At 43.2% G+C, this 13,875-nt stretch overlaps 1 protein-coding gene across 1 annotated transcript; it reads right to left on the reverse strand.

The window, feature by feature from the left end:
- Positions 1-1,555: 1,555 nt before the first annotated feature.
- Positions 1,556-12,296, reverse strand: cdc42ep1b (CDC42 effector protein (Rho GTPase binding) 1b). The gene is made up of 3 exons (XM_076265660.1): positions 12,199-12,296; positions 6,466-8,924; positions 1,556-3,720 (listed from the first exon to the last, which is right to left on the reverse strand). Exons 2-3 carry the CDS (start codon positions 6,941-6,943, stop codon positions 3,080-3,082), a joined length of 1,119 nt encoding a protein of 372 aa, XP_076121775.1. The 5' UTR covers positions 6,944-8,924; positions 12,199-12,296; the 3' UTR covers positions 1,556-3,079.
- Between the last annotated feature and the right edge of the window lie 1,579 nt (positions 12,297-13,875).

The raw sequence follows: 13,875 nt of genomic DNA on the forward strand, positions 1-13,875 counted from the left end.
ACTTAGTCTAGCCTGAAAGTGGACATTAAACAACCCCAGAAAAATTAAAACGTGATCACCCAGCTTAGGTTTCCTACATAACAGATAACTTTTTTTTACCTACAGAGATCACCAATTTTATCTCCATTACAGTTCAGACTTCAGTCAAAAGCAGACTTCATTTACATAATTTGTTACATTCCATTTATGGTGCAGAACACCACCCATCAGTGTAATATCAACTTTACAATTAAGATTCATGGCCAATCTGAATGACCTAGGTTCCAGATAGACATACAGACATAACCTATGGAAGAAATCTAGCAGAAGTTCACCTGATGGTGTCCTTTAGGATATTGGTTGGTAAAGTGGCGCTATCCCTCGGAGAGGGCATACATATCGGAGAGGGCATACATATATAGAAACATATCAGAACAGGAATAGATGATGTCATCACAAGACCCCTGTAATGTCCCCAATACTGGCTAGTTCCCTTGTTCTCTACTTTTTTCCTCAGCAGAAAAACTGCCAATTTTCAGTAGGTGGGGGTAATAGTGAATTCACTTCAATATCTGACAAAAGGACCCTGAACAAACTGATCAACATCTTGGACAATGAGTGTCATCCACTCCACAACACTATTGTTAAGCAGAAGAGCCTGATCAGCTGGAGACTTCGCTCACTGCCTTGCACAACAGACAGACTGAGGAAGTCATTCGTCCCCAGGGCCATTGAACTGTTCAATGCTTCACTTAAGGGAAGAGGAGAAATAGACTTCTCCGCATAGTCTGTCTGCCTCTTCACCACCTCCATGTCTTGAACTGTCTGTCCACTAGCCACTTTTTACCACTGTCTTCTGCCTCACTGTTTGCGTGCTATATTAGCACATATGCACAACCCCTCCCTCCATGCCACAGCCGAACTGTGACCACACTTATACCTTCCTTAATATAGTTATATATATATATAGATATATAGACTTTATTATTGCACTGTTTGACTTACTCATTTGCACCATCACCATGACACTCATTCACACAGAGCACCTTACCTTACCTTACCTTATGCACAGAGAATCACAGGCTCAGTCCCTGCCTCAGTCATTGCAAGCGCATCTTGATTGATTAATCACCCACTATGTGGATACTGTTTTTTTAGAATTGATTTAGATTAAGTGTTATTTAGTATAATTTGTATTTTAGTATTTAGTATATATTTATCTTCTACTGTCCTTATTGCTTAGTTGTGTTTTTTATATAATACTTTTAATTACTTTCTGCTGTTAGTGAATGTGTGTGTGTGTTGTCTGTATGCTACTGTGACCTTGACAATAAAGTATCTATCTATCTATCGATCTAGTGCATGACTGTGGCGGTGGCCTGCAGTCGCCTGACTGCTCTTGTTTCACTCATAATATTAGTCTAGGCCATTCCTCAGAGTTTCAACCACCAGTTACATTTTGTTAGTTAAACTTTGAGTACCAAAGCAGTGCATCTTGCCTTGATAGTGATTGATGAAGATCCTTCAGCCTGCTAAGGAGATACCGTGGAAACACTGTGCTGTTGCAGCAGGCAGAGGCTGCAGATGAAGTAGAGAGCAGTGTGGAACTGAGGATGCAGTAAAGTGCTGCAGTCGCATCACCAATTCAATAATATCTTATATAATCTTATAACTGGTCAACTCAGACAGAAAGTATGAAAGACATTTTTTTTTAATTGTTTATTTGGCCAGTGTTAAGAATATGTTTACCATCACCTCTGCGTTGTTTTAAAACATCACAGTTTAGCCAGCATACAATAAACAGCATTCTTTGCTGTTTTTAAGTACATAAACGTTTAATTATGTCAGTACACAGATGTGTCATGTTTAAATGGGTCTTCATGTTACATATGTGTTGTTATTGTGTATATTTGGATTAAGAAATAAATAATGAAAAATCAATATTATATGATTTAATTATGACAGTTTACAAAATATGTCAGTAAAATGTTTTGCATATTCAGAAACACTAGTACTTATCTAGTCAGTACGTTTTAGTTTTAGTTCTTGCAGACCTCTTCACTTGTACTAATGGCCCTACATTTCCCAAAATCCACCATGACATTTACTCCAGGACTGGGACCAGCCCTTAGTGAATTTGGTAAGTGTTAGAGGGCGGGAATATCTGGAGTATCTGAATCCGTTTTTTATTTTTATTTCTTTTGGGGGAAAGAATTACATCCAGTTATTAGAGAAACATCATAATGTTGACATGGTAATAAAGTAACAATATATATATATACATACAACAATACATGATGCACACTGTATAAAAAGGGGAATAAGTACAGATTGTGCTTTTCCTCATTCCAGGTAAGTTTCCAAACATACTATATACCACTGTGAGGCAGTAAGCGCCCACTTCACTGTTGCCCGTGAGTCATTGGTAGGTGGATTGGTAAATAACACCACATGAACGCCGATCATGCTCCTTCCCTTGTTTGCCTTGTTTTGAGGAAAGTGTTAAGTTGTGTACATAGTTTTGTCCTGTGACAACATGGCCTTCCTTCATTTTGTTTCATCTTTAGTTGTCAAAATGTTATTTCACGTTGTACATTATACATTATTATTGCCAGAGTATATTCTTATTTAATTCATTCTTTTTTACGTAAAGTTGTTTTTAAAATAAACAGAAGCAGTGATGAATTTGGTTTAGGTTAGGCAACCTACTGTCCTCAGGCCACTTTTCTGGTATTTGAAATAATACCATATTTTATCTTTTTAAGAAATCATGCATAAGACAGAAGTGAAATACTTCCAATTTTGCTGTGTTAATGACCTCTCCTACCTCATGGACAAGCATTATTGTATGACTACTGAGACTTACACCTGAAAAATGAAATGTTCATAAACCAGTTTATGGAACCTGGCACCTTTTAGTCCCAGGTGTCATATGTTGTAATGACATTTGCGTACTACCTGACAATGTTTATGTCTGCTTCTGATTTATTTACACCTTCATCTCTTCTTTGTCGTCTGGGTAAGTGCGCAATTCTCTCCTGTGGCTGAGTGTTTTGTGTACTACCTGACCACAAAATGTTTATCTCTGCTTCTGATTTATTTAGACCTTTATCTCATCCTCGTCACTTGGGTAGGTGCACGAATCTCTCCTATGGCTGAGTGTTGGAGAGCTGTATGGCTCCTCATTGCTACATCGCCTCCCTTTCACCTGGCTGCCGCCTCCATAGTGACGAGCGAGGACGTCCACAGCCTGCTGAAACCGCCCCGCTTCGATGGCTGGCTCTTCCCGTGCCGGAGACCACAAGGAGGCGTCTGGAGTGGCCCTCGCCGAACCATTGCTGTTCACCTCGTCCCCGTTGGGCGTCTCGGAACCCCATTCCTGGCTGTACGAGCGCCCCCTGCCGTTGTAGGGCGAGTCCTCTGCGCCGGCGCTGGAAGGGTACCTGATGGGACTCTCTGTGACCGACTCAAACACACTGCGCTCCTCGTCCAGCTCGCTGTCATTGTGGCCTTTGTCCCAGCGGTGACTGTTGGTGGGGCTGTCGATCATCCCCAGGACCTCGCTCATTAGAGAGGGGCCCAGGTCAACGGTGAAGGAGGATAGGGAGTCCGACCGCGTCAGGCTGCTGTTGTCCGGGAGAGAGCCGTGGCGGAAGTCTGGGGATAGCGTTCCGTAGGAGTCTTGGGACTGTTTGTCAAGGCGAGATAGGCGGGGTAGGGTGACAAAGCCAGACTGTAAACCTGTAGTTGGACAAAAGGAGGCCAAAACAGCACAGCAATAAATAACATCCTCAAAAAAGCCTACAATGCATTCAACTTTGTTCAGATTTCAGGAATGTGCCACACCATGCAATAAGACCATACTTTTTTGGAAATAAGTTGTGCTTAATCAGTTTGATATTTACTGCTTTTCTGCTTTGAGTCAATAAAACTCCACTTAAATCACACCATCACAGTTCTTTGAGCTATTGAGGGGATTTTCTAACTCTGGTTTCATTTATTAAGGTCAGTGTCTCAGTGCTTTCAGGTGCTCAATTAACACATTTTTCCCACTCAAAATGACTGGACAAATGGACCATGCACGTGTAACCGAGGTCGTAATTCGTCCGCCGCTCACGGCCCTCTAACCCGCCACCTCAACACACACCGGCATGGGAGTCGAAGCCCAGGCTTCCAACTCAGCGGTTAGAAGCGTTCTTAAGGTTAGGGGTGTGAGGATTTACACGAGCAACTAGCATGCTAGCTCAGTTCGCCTCTGTTACACATGGAAGGCTCTTAAACCAGCTCATACATTTCCGGTGGAGCGTTAGCTGTGCTGTAAAGGCATCTTCTGTTATATTCTGCTCTTTACATGTTGACTCTGACACTGAATATCTTGTTTGTCCAAACTAATGACATTAACAACAGCCGCAGCTACAACACACCTGGCTTCACCGGAAATAAATAAGCTGGCTTAACAGTGTTCCGTGCATATGGCCCATTAGCCAGAATTGCTGACTCAGGTTCTCACAAATGCATTCTGACCAAAAGCAGCAGGCTTTGTCACTTGAGGAACTATGAGTTGAAATGAGATAAAATAATTTGTCAGTTTTGTGAATATGAAGTCACTTTTCAGACAGCTTTTCAGTCCATATTGCAATGCTGTTGTCCATACTAAAACTTTTTCTGCCTTTCATATTGCAAAAGCTGACCGGTAAGGGCCTAATAATATCATGATGTAGAGCTTTCATGAGTCTATTGATTTTTATTTAAGTGTAGTAAATAAAAAGTATCTTTACGAGAGAAACATTTTGCTCACTGCACTTTGGCTTTCCATCCAGTAGATGGCGATGTGAAGCAAGGCTGTTGAGGCTATTTGGGCGGGACACAAGACATTCCAAAGCACCTTGATGACTCAGTGGAGATGAATGTTGCCCAGAGGGGACAGTCTGCACTTATACTTCAAGGGCATGTTTTTATGAGGACGCAATGAATGAATGACAGGGACACGTAACAGAAAGGTGAGGGAAAACTAAACAAACAAACAAACAAAAAACAAGGGACTATACAGATGGAATGAAATGTGACTCATAATAATCCAAAGCCCATACACACTTTCTCACCCACTCACTCTCCCCCGCTAGGCCAGGCCCTTCTGTGCCCTCTCTTTGGGGTGAATTCCTTTTGCATTGAGTAAGGATCCTGGAGACTGGGGGAATTCCAGACATCCCATAATCACTATCTCTCCCTCTTGCTCCTTTTCTCACACACATACTCCCTTTATAGCTTAGTGGTATTATGGGCCCAGTGGGTGTGCTGTGGGGCTTTAGTATAGCGCTGATGAGCTGTATGTGGTTGTACATTTACAGATCAGAGGAGGAAACAGCCCACTTATTGTCAGCTGTGTTTAGTGTGTTAGTGTGTGTGTGTGTCCACGTGCATGTGTGTGGGTGTGTGTAACTGTTTAAGCTTTGACAAAGTGATTGTATACAGGTGTTGCCAAGGTGATGTCAGGTGACTGAGAAACAGTCCGTGTTTGTTTCGTTGTGGGAGAGGAAATGACACAGTTAGCACACGGGAAAGTAGGATGAGATAAGTGTGTGTGTGTGGGGGGGGTATCTTAGGACATTTTTAAAAGTGTTTGTATACACACATTTTTAAAGTACAAGTGATTGATGATTTTAGGATTTCTGGAAGCCTATGGGCCATTTCCTTTCCCTGATGTGACTTTTGAGGGTAGGGACCAACCTTACTTTTGCTCTGAGCTCGGTGATACGGCACTTGCCCCAGTGAAACTGCCCCCTGGCCTTTAGTAAACAGCTGGGCTTACAGTGAGCAATTCCCTAGTGTGTATGCGTGACAGAGTATGAGTCAAGAAGAACAAAGGCAACTTTACTATTTAAATCCTGGAGAAATAACCACCTTCTATAAGTTGCCTTATTACACGGCTCTTCATAATGCTGAAGAATGCTCCATGCACTTGAAGGGGCCTTCCCAACGTTCGGTGGTCTGCTATTTCTCAATAACAGACCGTTGCTAAGTATAACAGACTGCTGTCAAGGAAAATGGGTTTTGTGCTTCTAATTCATGTCTTTCATATCACTACGCAAGGACTGGAACTTCATTCAAAAGTGAAAGCAGACGGTTGATCAGCTATGTTCTAAAGAATGTTTGATTAAAGTTCAGCGTGTGCTGTTGCAAACTATTTGTTTCTCAGCAAAAGCCACGATGAAACGGTAACAAATAGGCTATAGCCTAGGCTATGTAGGCTAAAGAGTCATATCGTGGGGAGTTTATTGTTTCGTTTTGGCCGTGTAATGAGCGGGATAATGTATAGAACGCCGGTCATTATTGGGAAAATAAGTCCCTTCAGGGCGGAACAAGACCCCTCCGCTGCGCGGGGTCTTACTTATCATCATAGTCAATTAATATTGCCATCATCACCACCTCCATCATCATCAACACCTTACGACCATCATCATCATCATCATCATCGCATGTCCCTACCGTAGGAGTAGAGGGAGTCCGCCGGTGAGCTGAGGGAGCTGGGGAACAGGGCCCTCTGCACAGAGCCGTTGCCCAGGTCCATGTTGAGCTGGGGCAGGGAGACGGCGTTCTTGATGATGGGCGAGATGGGCGGCGGTGGCAGCGACAAGTCCCTCGAGCCCCCCCTCATGCGTGGCGGCGGGACCTTGCGGACGTGGCGCAGGGTGCGGGAGAAGAATCGGGTGGTCTTGGTGGAGCCTGACGGTGACTCGGGACGCCCCGCGCCTCCACCGCCGCAACCACCGCCGCCACCACCGCCGTGGTTGCTGAGGAAGGACGTGTCACCGAAGACGTCGCCGCCGCGGCCCACGTGCATGGTGTGGCGGAAGTCCCCCATTGGTGGGCTGATCATGTCCACAGAGAGGTCGCTCTTGAAGCGCCGCTTGCTCTGCGAGCTTGACACCAGTCCCTTAATCCCTGGAAGTTTGCCCAGACTCATGGCTGAACCAGTTTATATAAATATACTCTTATCACGCCGATCCTCCAGGGCACCGACTATAGCCCTTAATTCCAAGGAAATGCACAGGAAATCTACAACCCGTCTTTCTCAAAAAATGGGAGAGAAATCCATTCAGCTTTTACTGGTAAAATAGCCTACACTCACAATATTCTGCTAGAGTTCCCTGGAAAGTAGATCATGCAGTGGTAGTGTGTCTACCACTTTAGCCTTGTGTAGTCATTAAAAGTATCAAAAATCCCCCTGCCACTCAGTTTAGACAGTCTGTGGTGTCAAAAAGATAAAATGGGGCCTAGTACATACAGTCCTGAAATACACCAACTTTTCTTACAAACTGAGAGTTTGAATGATTGAGGCTACCAAAGACCCCAGGCCTATCATCTATGTCATATGAGGACGTGCGGACTGATTGCGCTGCAGACTGACTGAGCACTCCACTCCACTGCCACTCAGAGCTTACGCTGAGTTAAATGGATCTCAACAGTATATAAATGCATTGAATAGCACTGCCAAGAGGCTATAATCATGGCACCTACAAAGTCTCTCTCCTCCACATAAGTACCTCAGCACTCCCAAATTACTTGTTTACCCCTCAGAGAATGCGGTGAATGCCAATTTCAGCAATTCATCTCGATTCTCTCTTTTATGTAGTTCTCCACAGTGTCCTGAAGCGCACAGAAAATCAGAATTACTGTTGCCAGATCTCGGCTAGGCCTTATTTACAAACATCCCTCCTGTCTAGACACTAATCACGCCGCTTACCTTTTACAAGCGACTTGTAAAACAAGAGTCAATATTTCAGCACTCTATGCAAACGTCATAAAAATTCTTTCCTGAACGTGCTCTCTGGCCTAAGAACGTTGGTATCATAAGATCAATCCGTGTGTCAAACTCTCATCATATTTAAATAACTTTGAAAAGTTATTAGGATTAGGATTTTCGAAGGTTTAAAAGCACCTTTTTGCTTAAGGTGGGAGTTTTTTTTCAGTGCCTTCAGTGTTATCTGTTTCTGAACTATCTTGTCTGGATGTTGAATACAGCAACAATCAAGACAGTAAAGACAGTAAATCTCTGTGTCCCTACAAGGTCTAACTACTACACTGTTGAGAAATGTTATTTTCACTGGAGAACAATACCACTTATTTTGTTTAAAGGCACTGGAGCCAGTCAAAGAAACACACAAACCACATATGACAAATGAAAGCTGTGAATCCCAACCCTAAAGGCTATCTTAAAGCAATGGACTACGCAGTGATATTAACATCTCAGCTTGATCATCTGACTCACTTGCTCTCATTTTCTATAAGTGAATATATAGGTGTCTATAATGGGTGACTAGCAGTGGCACACATCATATATTGTATAATAGGGCGAACACATAAACACCAAACAAATCTACAGTTAGCCTCACTATCCAATCAATGATCCTGTGGAGTCTTTGGAGATGATAAGGGAAAAGGAGATGCGTGAAGACACACAGCTCTCAGTAGAAGCGTTGAGCAAGACAAGTCCACCATTTCCCAACGTCAAAAGCTTTTATCCCGAGAAGTGTTACAAATTCCACAAGATGTCCAGACTTTGCTCTTGGTCCTCACGATTAAACTCGCCAAGCTTTTATCCTTTGTTTTTGGTCTTCAGTGTACAGATTTGTTTCCAAGACCCCACACGTTATAGTCCTTCAACTTAATCTGTGAAAGGATGGGGGAAGATTTTTTGGGGGAGGAAAACAGTTAATTGGTGTGTCGTAATCTGTCACACTATTTTGTCTATGTCTTCTGAGGAAAAGAGGGCTTCTCTGGGATTGGATGCCTCCTGGATTAGGGGGATTAGATTCACCCTCCCCTCCCCTCCCCTCGCTCTCTGTCTCTCTCTTGCTCGCTCTCTTGCTCTGGACAAGTCCAATCCACTTAGCACCCTGTCTTCAAAACTTGAGAAGAACCCTCTTCTTCAGAGTGTGACAGAGCTAAAATGAACACAGAGTGAGAAACAGAGAAACAGATGGTTAACAATCACTCTATAACAATCCAGATATACTACATGTTTAAAAAGCACAGATTATAAATCTTATATCCTTGAGCTCATTTCAGTTGAAAGGGAGAACATTTACTATATGTGTCATGCAAACTGCTGCGACTGCCTTCAAAGAATAATGGGTGCATTAATTAACCCTTCCCTACTCTACATTGACTTCAAGCTAACTAACAGGGTTAGTTTGCTTCTTCGTCTACCTGTTGATCTACTAGGAGGGCCCTCTCGTGCCCAGAGCCTCTCTGGCTAAGCCCCACGTGGCCACAGAGCATCCCAGCGGATTAGTGTCACAGGGAGTCAAAGTGACGGAGCCTACGAGCCATAAGAGTCAGGTCTGCCAGAGGAGGAAGGCCATCAGGTGACCTGCGTATCTGGCTGGGAGTGTGTGTGTGGGGGGGGGGGGGGTGGAATTAGGTGTGGCGACTGGGCTTTTTGCTGTGATCCCTGGCTAGTTAATGATTCCCTTCCCTGTCTTCTGATTGATCCATGTGTTTGTTGATTGCTGTGGAATGGCCTGCCACAGTGATGGAGGGGCAGGCACTCAACCAGTTCATTTGTGCCACATGAATATAAACCAGTCCAGATATGTGCCACATGAATGTAAACCAGTACATTTGTGCCACATGAATATAAACCAGTCCAGATATGTGCCACATGAATGTAAGCTCTGTCATCATTTTTGTGCTGTTTCTTGTGGCTACACAAACGTGAGTTTTCTGAAAACTTCTATGTAGGCCAGGATAGTTTTACGTTTAATGCACATTAAGATTGCACAGGATACACACAAAACGCTGTCTCTCAATTGCTCACAGGAATACACACACATCAAAATGATCAAAACAAAGTAGATTGCCAGACTATGAGTGGACTCCCAAGACCACGTTGTTTACTTCTTAATTGTACCTGCCTGTATCTGTAAACAACCTACACATTGCTGCCAGGCTGTGGAGATGTAAGCATGCACTGGCAGCGTAATGGGAACAGTGTGTGGGAGAAATGCCACCGGATGCTCTCCATTAAAGCCATCAAATAAAAGAACCAAACGCCTCTGATTGGAAACATATTGCGTCTCCGCTTGTTTTGTTTTGTTCTGATTTTTTTGTTCTCCTCCTAACCTTCTCTTTTCCCTGTGTCCTCTGTGCATGTTGGCCATGCAGTGGTGTTTGAGGGCTCACTGAAGTGGACGGCACCAGGGGCTAGTGCTGGCTCTGTTTGGCCACAGTGGCTCAGCATGACTGCTCTTGGATGCTGGGTTTCTTGGGAGGACTGAGCTGCCATTTCAGGGAGCTCCAGTGGGTTGTGGGTTGAAGATCGCTCGCTGTTTGTCAGCATCAACAAGTGCTACGTGGCTCTGGAGCACTAGCCAAGTGGCTACAGTATTGTGCATGTGCGTGTCGAGAGAGACGGAGAGACGGAGAAATAAGCATTTATGTTTTGTGTGTGCGTGTGTGTGGTCTCTCTCTCTCTCTCTCTCCCTCTCTGTCTGTCTCTGTGTGTGTGTCCTAGTTTAAACCTTTTCAGAGTCGACCATCTTTCCATTTTCACTCTATAATGGTCTCTGCATTGCTGAGTCCTGTTAGCTTTGTTCCTCTGCCCTCCTCTCACACTCTTCAAAGTCATAGAAGTCCAGATAAGGATTCATTTTCACTTGGCCCCATTGCTTCAGTTCAATGACCATTCCTAAGGACTCCCATTTCAAGAAAAACATTGCAACATTGTAATACTGACACATAAAATCAATCTTCTCCTCCCCTCTCTTCAACTATTTACTCAACCTTCATACACCCTAAGTGGCAACTCTAATTCCTCCTCTTGCTCAACTGCTAGCAATCTTGCTTGCATTTAACCATTCAAAGAAACAAACATATCCTTTACATCCTGTTTGCATTGAAGCTATTTGAGGCTATATTAATATGCCTGACAGAATGTTTGGTGTCAGTGGGTGCATTTCTGCCACTGTATATCTGTAAACATTGCACAAGAAGTAGTGTCCAAACTCGGTACTTGAGGCTATTCAAGGGCTTTGACCACAAAGTGGCTGATGACAAAAGAGCCAGAGGAAGTTAGGGCTACCCTTACATGACATTTCCCCAACTTCAATAGCCCATCAACATCCCTATCCGAAGAACAGGAGGGAATGTTACAGAAAGAGTTTCGTTAGTCAGGGTCAGCTTTTTAAGTCGTATCACACTTAATGCCTTTCACAGGGAAGGTTTGGGAGATGGTGAAAGTTGCAGGCTGAACTGGGATCAGTGAGTAGGGTGTTATTATAAGTGTTCAGCATCCCTGAAGTCTCTCTGACCTGAGACACTGGCAGGGCTCCAGCACAGTTGCTCTGTCAGATCACCGGCAATAGCACAGTGACCAATTGATTTGGATGTTCACTCAAAACTAATGGAAATGTTTGGGCTAGTTCAAGACATGGATATGTGGGCTCTCAGGAGAGAGCTCTCTAGTTATTTTTCATATCCTGAGGAGTAAACAGTATTTGCAGAGGACAATCCATCACAATGGCAGTAAATGTAGACATCCTGTTATTATCCCTGAATTAATGCTGGATGTGTTTTTTGTTTCCTTCCTTGGAAAGTTTTAATGCAAGTGGTATACATTGGACTTAAATACACAGCAGTACTGAAAGGGACAACCTCAGTAAACATGCTCATATGTGAAGGTTGAGGATGCAAGCAATGAATGACATATTACTGCACAACATACTCTTGCTATTTTTTAATTGATATTTTATTTTGACTGTCTCAGCAAAGTAAACATTGTAGCGCCTACCCACGCAGCTATTACATAAGTCAAATGCACAACAAATGTGAACATAGGCTATGCACAAAATCACCCTGTGACACGCACACAGATCTTTGCACGGATCGGCACATAGCCATAAATACCATCTCCCCCCCCCCCCCTTAAATACAGCCTATCAACTTTAGATTTCATTGTTGATGTTGTCAGTGCTAGGTGTACGTGTTGAGTTAATCTAATTTAAAATAGCCTAGCACACTCCATCAATTTATAACCCTATGTTTAACTCCGCTATAGTCATAAATATTGCGTAATTGCGTATTGCTTAAATGGACACAATTAATCTTATCTATAACTGTTCACTAGTTTTACATCATCATTGTAATATTTTTTATCAGTAGGCTACTCGGACAACGACTACAATATTTACATTTGAAATGAAGTCAAAGATAACTTACCTAAAATACGGACAAAGTGAAGCAAACTTTTTTTTTGGTGAGAATTGGATTTAAAGTTCGTTTCGTTCAGTGCAGGATCAAGTGGTCTTGTTTGGTATGCAGAGCCTTGCAACTCTTGAGAAATTGAGTAGCGGATAAAGGGGCGGTCGGTGGCAAAGCGACAGAACAGTTGTCAGATCAGCAGACTTGGCTGTCGAAGTCAAGTCCCCAGCTCCGTGCGTACAGCTATGAAAGTTTCATGTGGCATGTTTTTGAAAATACTGTCTTCTAAAAAAATTGATATTAGGCTAATTTAACAGAACAGTAGAAAAAAAAATCTAATTTAAGGCTATAGGACAGGTCATTACATGACGGTGGTGGCAATGAATAAGTTATATAATCCTGAAAATTAATAGAGTTTCATCTCTATTTAAAACTATATCTAGATTTATTTTGGAATCGACACAAGTAGCATGGACTCTCCAACAGGATGCGACCTTGGCTGAGATGACCAAGAATTCGACATGCTCTCATGCCCAGTAAAATAGTTTCCAAATTCCTGTGTAGTTAGAGATGAGGCTAATCTTGTGAAGATTCTTGACCTCCCACCACCCAGCCCAGTGGCAGTTTCACATCTGATGAGAGCTGGAGCCTGTGGGGGTCACAAAACCTGACCTCGTCCAAGCTCATCCTCCGACATGGTGGGACCTTCCAGCTACAAAGCAACACTCTGTCTTGCTTGACATGAACTTCCAAAAGAGTGAACGCTCATCTAGACAACCAATTGGCCCTGACTCGGAGAAAGCACCCTCTATATGTTTTACCCTGCTTTCTTTGGCTGCAATTGATTGAATAGTAGGAGAAATAATGGCAAATCACAATAGATGATAATCTGTTCTGAAAAAGCAATCCTGAAATAGTAAGCTGTAGCTCATGTTTTATTGTGGAAGGTGAGAATATTGCAAATGTGTCCTATAAAGCTTACAGAACTGCAATATATTTGCGGGGCATACTGTAAACGGCTGGCATGATGATCGCCTGAACTATAGAGCTCAGGGCTTGACAGCAGATTCATTGCCTCACATACACTAGACATGATGCTGAATTTCTAAGTTCATGAATTAAATCTGCTTGATATAACCACAATGGAACTCTCTTTCTCTCTCTATCTCCCCCATACTTTGCACTCATCTTTTTTTCCTGTTCATTCTGTGTTCTCCTTGCCCCTCCCCTGACGTTGCCCTTTCCAAACCAATCCAAAGAAAACGGGCAAAAGTACTCCAGCTATTTAAGGGGAGAAAAAAAGCAGTTTGTCTTTGGATGTTGGTCAGAAATGAGTCCTGAGGAAGGCAAAGACCACAGTCTCTTCCCCATAGTCTTGCACTCTCTAGTCTTTCAATTCTGTTTCTTCTCGTTAGATCAGGTTTACATTTCAACCTGATGCCATTATTTTCTGGCAATACCTTCAGGATTACAAGGCTGGGCTGAATTGGTGCACACCACACATCTGCCAGACTTTTTACTATGAGCAGCCTATCTTTGTCCTGGACCGGTATGCTTGCTTCCTTCCCATCATCAAACTTTGCTTCAGGTTTTTTTATGCTAAAAAGGCAATGTTAAAGCCCACTCCTTTCTGTCTCTCCTGCCCCTGCTCTCTCTCTCTCTCTCTCTCTCTCTCTCTCTCTCTCTCTCTCTCTC

This window comes from Alosa pseudoharengus, unplaced genomic scaffold (genome assembly GCF_046254945.1).
Source record: "Alosa pseudoharengus isolate Yale_2024_CS ecotype anadromous, Long Island Sound unplaced genomic scaffold, YU_APseudo_1.1 YU_APseudo_1.1_scf_4, whole genome shotgun sequence".
Taxonomy (NCBI): domain Eukaryota; kingdom Metazoa; phylum Chordata; class Actinopteri; order Clupeiformes; family Clupeidae; genus Alosa; species Alosa pseudoharengus.

Excerpts from the sequence above, each read along its gene's own strand:
- cdc42ep1b (XM_076265660.1), bottom strand. The coding sequence starts at position 6,943 with ATGAGTCTGGGCAAACTTCCAGGGATTAAGGGACTGGTGTCAAGCTCG. Across the intron at positions 3,721-6,465 it reads GGACTCCCTCTACTCCTACG|GTTTACAGTCTGGCTTTGTC; the intron begins GTAGGGACATGC and ends GTCCAACTACAG.